This window comes from Prunus avium, chromosome 2 (genome assembly GCF_965620075.1).
Source record: "Prunus avium chromosome 2, drPruAviu1.hap1.1, whole genome shotgun sequence".
Lineage (NCBI taxonomy): Eukaryota > Viridiplantae > Streptophyta > Magnoliopsida > Rosales > Rosaceae > Prunus > Prunus avium.
The window spans coordinates 7,888,269-7,892,728 of record NC_142285.1 but is presented as its reverse complement, the minus strand read 5'-3'; the positions used below and the strand labels follow the sequence as shown (position 1 = coordinate 7,892,728).

At 35.3% G+C, this 4,460-nt stretch overlaps 1 protein-coding gene across 9 annotated transcripts; it reads right to left on the bottom strand.

Annotated features, from left to right (window-relative positions):
• Positions 1-1,006: 1,006 nt before the first annotated feature.
• LOC110767200 (uncharacterized) lies at positions 1,007-4,179 on the bottom strand. Of its 9 annotated transcripts, none has more exons than XM_088249146.1 (7): positions 3,833-4,179; positions 3,411-3,514; positions 3,012-3,220; positions 2,340-2,454; positions 1,957-2,096; positions 1,721-1,894; positions 1,007-1,390 (listed from the first exon to the last, which is right to left on the bottom strand). In XM_088249146.1, the coding sequence occupies exons 4-7, from the start codon at positions 2,406-2,408 to the stop codon at positions 1,315-1,317; spliced, it is 459 nt and encodes a 152-aa protein (XP_088105272.1). In that variant the 5' UTR covers positions 2,409-2,454; positions 3,012-3,220; positions 3,411-3,514; positions 3,833-4,179; the 3' UTR covers positions 1,007-1,314. The 9 variants fall into 9 exon arrangements, 8 of the variants coding, with proteins under 8 accessions (XP_088105272.1, XP_088105274.1, XP_088105271.1 ...); XM_088249148.1 differs by having other exon boundaries at positions 3,012-3,215; XM_088249145.1 differs by having other exon boundaries at positions 3,411-4,179.
• Between the last annotated feature and the right edge of the window lie 281 nt (positions 4,180-4,460).

Sequence of the window (4,460 nt, the reverse complement as noted above, 5' to 3'; positions counted from 1 at the left end):
CAGAAAAGGCAAAAGACGAAGGGAATTCACCATCGTGTAGCCGGTTTTCAAACCGTCATAAAATCGACCGACATCTTTTATGGAAGCAAACCACGACGGTAAATCCCCGTCATTGTTAAAACCAACAACGTCATTAACAAATAACAACCGACGTCTATATATTGAAAAATGAGCCAAAAAAGTGTCGAGGATAAGAATAGACGACAAATTTTAACAAAAAAACGTCGTTTAACACGCAAAATATGACGTATTGTAACAGAATATGACCGTAAAAACTGGATACCACGACGAAAATTAAATCTCACAGCCGTTACATTGACCAAACAAGAAACGTAAAATACAATTATGACGTCTTTAAATAAACAACAACTACTACAATAAAGTTAATAGACAATGGTTTTTAGCTGTTGTTGAAAGTCTTCTAAAACCGTTGAGGTTAGGAGTGTCGTCTTTTCTACCTATTTATGACAACAATCAAAAACCGTTGTAATATGTCACTTTCAACAACGGTTTTTAAGAAAAACCATTGTCAATTCTCACATATAAAACATGTATACAAGAGCGACCGTTGTAATATGGCCCTTTCAACAACGGTTATTGAACAAAACCGTTGTTGAAAGTGAATTACTACAACGGTTATTGAGAAAAACCGTTGTAGTATTATGCTTACTACAACAGTTGTTCAAAATAACCATTGTAAAATTGAACTTTTAACAACGGTTTTTATACTAACCGTTGTAGTAAGTCACTTTCAACAACGATTTTGTTCAATAACCTTTGTAATATGGTTCTTTCCACAATGGTTATTGATAACTTTGCACAACGGTTTTCAGAATAACCGTTGTAAATGTTCTTATTATACAATGGCTATTGATTCTAACCGTTGTAATAAGAGGATTTCTACAATGGTTTGAATGGGTAACCGTTGTAGTTAATTGATATTCCTTCAGTACTGATTATGATTTTTTTAAAAATTAATATTGTTGCATTCCAAAATTAACGAATATAGGCAGAACAATGATGTATTCATATTTCAATATGAAAAGTATTCGAACTTGTTCAATTACAACAATTTGAAGTCTACAGGCAATCTAAAGCTTTGAATTTAGTACATACATCCCAAAGCTACCAACCACAGAATCTAAAACTTTGTACATTCTATGTGAAAATTCTATCATTCACAAAATGACAATCAAAGTGATTACCACTTAATCATGTTCAAAAGAAACCAAAACAGTGGTTGATAACCTTGTCTACTATTCTGAGCCAAAAAACCTTGTTCACTTTGAGGTCTGAGCTACACAGAATTGGTCATCACACAATCTGCCCACTCACGCCATACTTCATCAATTTGAGTTTGTGTATATGTACAATAATTTGTTTTACTCCACTGTAACAAGATATCAAAAATAAGACTTAATGATTAAATAGATAAAATAATTTCATAAAACTTTCAATTGAAGTTGAATTAGATAGAAATAACTTTGACAAACATACGTGTTTACAACTTGTTTCCATTCCTCGTCAATGATGATCCTATTTAGGGGATCCATGAAATAAATGGTCTCTTTGTCCACATTAACAATAGTCAACATCCAATGATTTTTGCCAACGTAGTAGAATATGAAATAAATCCACCATAAGGCAACCAATTCACTTTTTCACATTATTTTATTTCTAAGTAATTAGATAAACCTCTTAGATAGCATTTTAGACTAACCCGAACTTGTAAGGAAGTAAGAAAATCTGGTCAGGATGTGCTGATGAAAACCGAGTTGCTAAGACACGTGATCTTTGACTAACGTCTCCACACCCTAGAGCACCAATTACAGCAGGGTCAACAAACCCAATCATACTTAACATGTTTGACATTTTCAGCACCTCATGTAAGTACCTGTGCATTGTAAAATCAGTTTGTTACAGAAAATATATATTTTATTAAATGTAGCCTATTACCTCATGTATATCACTATGCATGTGCCTGATATCTCTGACATTTCACCAAATTGTAGAATGTCTTCATGTAAAATATGGGTTGAATGAGGCGACCCAAACACTTCCGCTTCCATGATGAAATTTATAGTTTCCCCTGCCACCTTCGGCAAACCGGCACAACAACTTTAGTGAAGATGGCATTAGTTGCAGATTTTGTAATGCAATACTTTAGTCAATATTGCAGAAAATGTCATACAAAAAATCTGGAAATGGCACAAATATTCAAACATTTTTTGGGTTGTAAATTTTGTGGTTTAGGAAGCCCAGGTCAATCAGAAAACTTAATTGTAAATTATAGATTAATGGAAAAAAAAGAGAGAGGGGAGTGGGGGAAATGAAGTCACCTCAAAAAGTGCAGTTGAAGGTGTGTATGGAAACGCATCAAATATGAACTGCTGTAGTTTTACTCCCATTGTATTTCCATGGATAGAAGGAATTTTCTTCTCAGCAAAATAGTAACTGCATTCACAATAACATGTTTGCAAAAATATCATTAGAATAGCTAAAACTATGGATGAGAAAATCCAAATGCACGGTGCTGATGATGTATAAACTGAAAAAACAAAAAGTATAACTTAACATCTGCATTTTACTTTGTAACGGCACCATGTGGTATGTACGACAAAAGCTAGCTCAAGTTTAAGAGAAAAAGTAGATAAAAATTAAAAAATATACATATGACCATGACCATCTAAAATGCCTTATCAATAGTTTCATTACAAGCCAACTAGTGCGTTTTTAATGAGAACTCTTAGATTTTTTAAGAAATCAACAAGAAGCCATTAAAACTGAATGAAACTAGCAAAAAAACTGGCAGCAATCTCATATGAGTTTTTAAGATCAGAGAGGTTATAACTTATAAACATAGTTGTTAGATAAATAAAAAGGAGTGTGATAATTTCATTTCCTTGCATTAGCTGCAAAAATGAGTCAAACAAAAATATAAAACATTTCCAATTTAATCTCTCCAAATCAGTTTAACTAATTCCATAGAACTATTTGTGATAGAAGATTACTATCAAGGTTCGGTATCCCAGATGAAATAAACATTGTGCCATTAGGGTCATGCTTGAGTCCGGGGATTTGAGATGAGTTTGCAGATGCAAAGTTGCCGGAGAAGCTACTTGTCTGAGAGTCTTGGTGGCAGACATGGCTGCAGAATCACTCTCTACCACTCTTAATCAGAGCATCCAAATAACAGGGGAATGAAGATTGCAGCTCTGTCCTGATTAATAGATGCTTGCATATAAGATTTGCAAGAATAAAAATTCAAAAACCTTAACAAATGGATAATAACCATCATCCAGTGACGTAAATACCAGCTAAAGGAACAAAGAATACCACGTTAAATCTAAAGACGAAATAAGTTACAATTACATAAAGACCATTTTCAACAAGAACGCTGGAGCTTTTACCTTTAACAAATCAGAGCATTAACCTCACTCGGGCATTACGATTTGATTCACATGGATACCCAGCGGAACAAATCTGAACACACATGGATACCCTAACCCTTTATCTGAGAGAGAAACCCTAACCCAGTCAAAATTGAACCCCAAATCCATCGCAAATTGAACCAAAATCAGAGAAAACAAGTTGGAATTAAATATTGGAACCAATCGAGCGTCTTATGAAAGAAAGGGGCCTGAGACACTGAGCAATAACCCAGTCAAAATTGAACCCCAAATCCATTGCAACTTGAACCAAAATCAGAGAAAACAAGTTGGAATTAAATATTGAAACCAATCGAGCGTCTTATGAAAGAAAGGGGCCTGAGACACTGAGAAAGGGGACTGGCCAGAGTTCTTATTAAAGAAAAGCACTTCAGAGTTCTTACCTATCAAAGCTTCAGTGTGAGCGCAACATCTGTAGAGGGCAAGAGAGATGGAAAAGCTAAGCACCTGCAAAGGAAACAAAGAGAGATGGTTAACACCCAAATCAGTAACCCTAAAATTAAAACCCAAATCTCTCTAAACTAGAAGGAGGGAGGAGAAAGAAAGAGACGGGAGATGGAGAAGAGAGAGAGAGAGAGAGAGAGAGCGTGGAAAGAGGGAGACGCGAGAGACAGAGTCTCTCTGTCTATGGCCGTGGCGAAGGCAAGGAGATGAGGTGGGAAGAACAAGACTGTTGAGAGAGGGAGACGCCAGAGACGAGATAGAAGAGAGATAAGAGAGAATGACAACTATCGAGGCTTAAGAAAAAATATTGAGTCACTGTTCACTCTCTGTTTTTTTTACAGCTTCAATTACAACGGTTGAAACGAAAACCGTTGTGGAAGGTTGTGAAATAAATTTAAAAAACCACATACCCTAAACCACAACGCTTAAAAACCCCCTTTAACAACGGTTACGTAATAACCGTTGTGGAAGAAACAACTACAACGGTTTTGGAGCCAACTGTTGTGAATTCAGCGTTGTCTTTTTGAATAATTGTAGTAGTGAACAGACGACGTTATTGATGCATAC

Bases quoted from the DNA above. Each gene is read 5' to 3' on its own strand.
- LOC110767200 (XM_088249145.1), bottom strand. From the start codon at position 2,408: ATGGGAGTAAAACTACAGCAGTTCATATTTGATGCGTTTCCATACACA. The intron at 2,097-2,339 runs GTGACTTCATTT...GGTTTGCCGAAG, and splicing joins CTTCAACTGCACTTTTTGAG to GTGGCAGGGGAAACTATAAA. The intron at 1,895-1,956 runs GTAATAGGCTAC...TACAATGCACAG, and splicing joins TGCATAGTGATATACATGAG to GTACTTACATGAGGTGCTGA.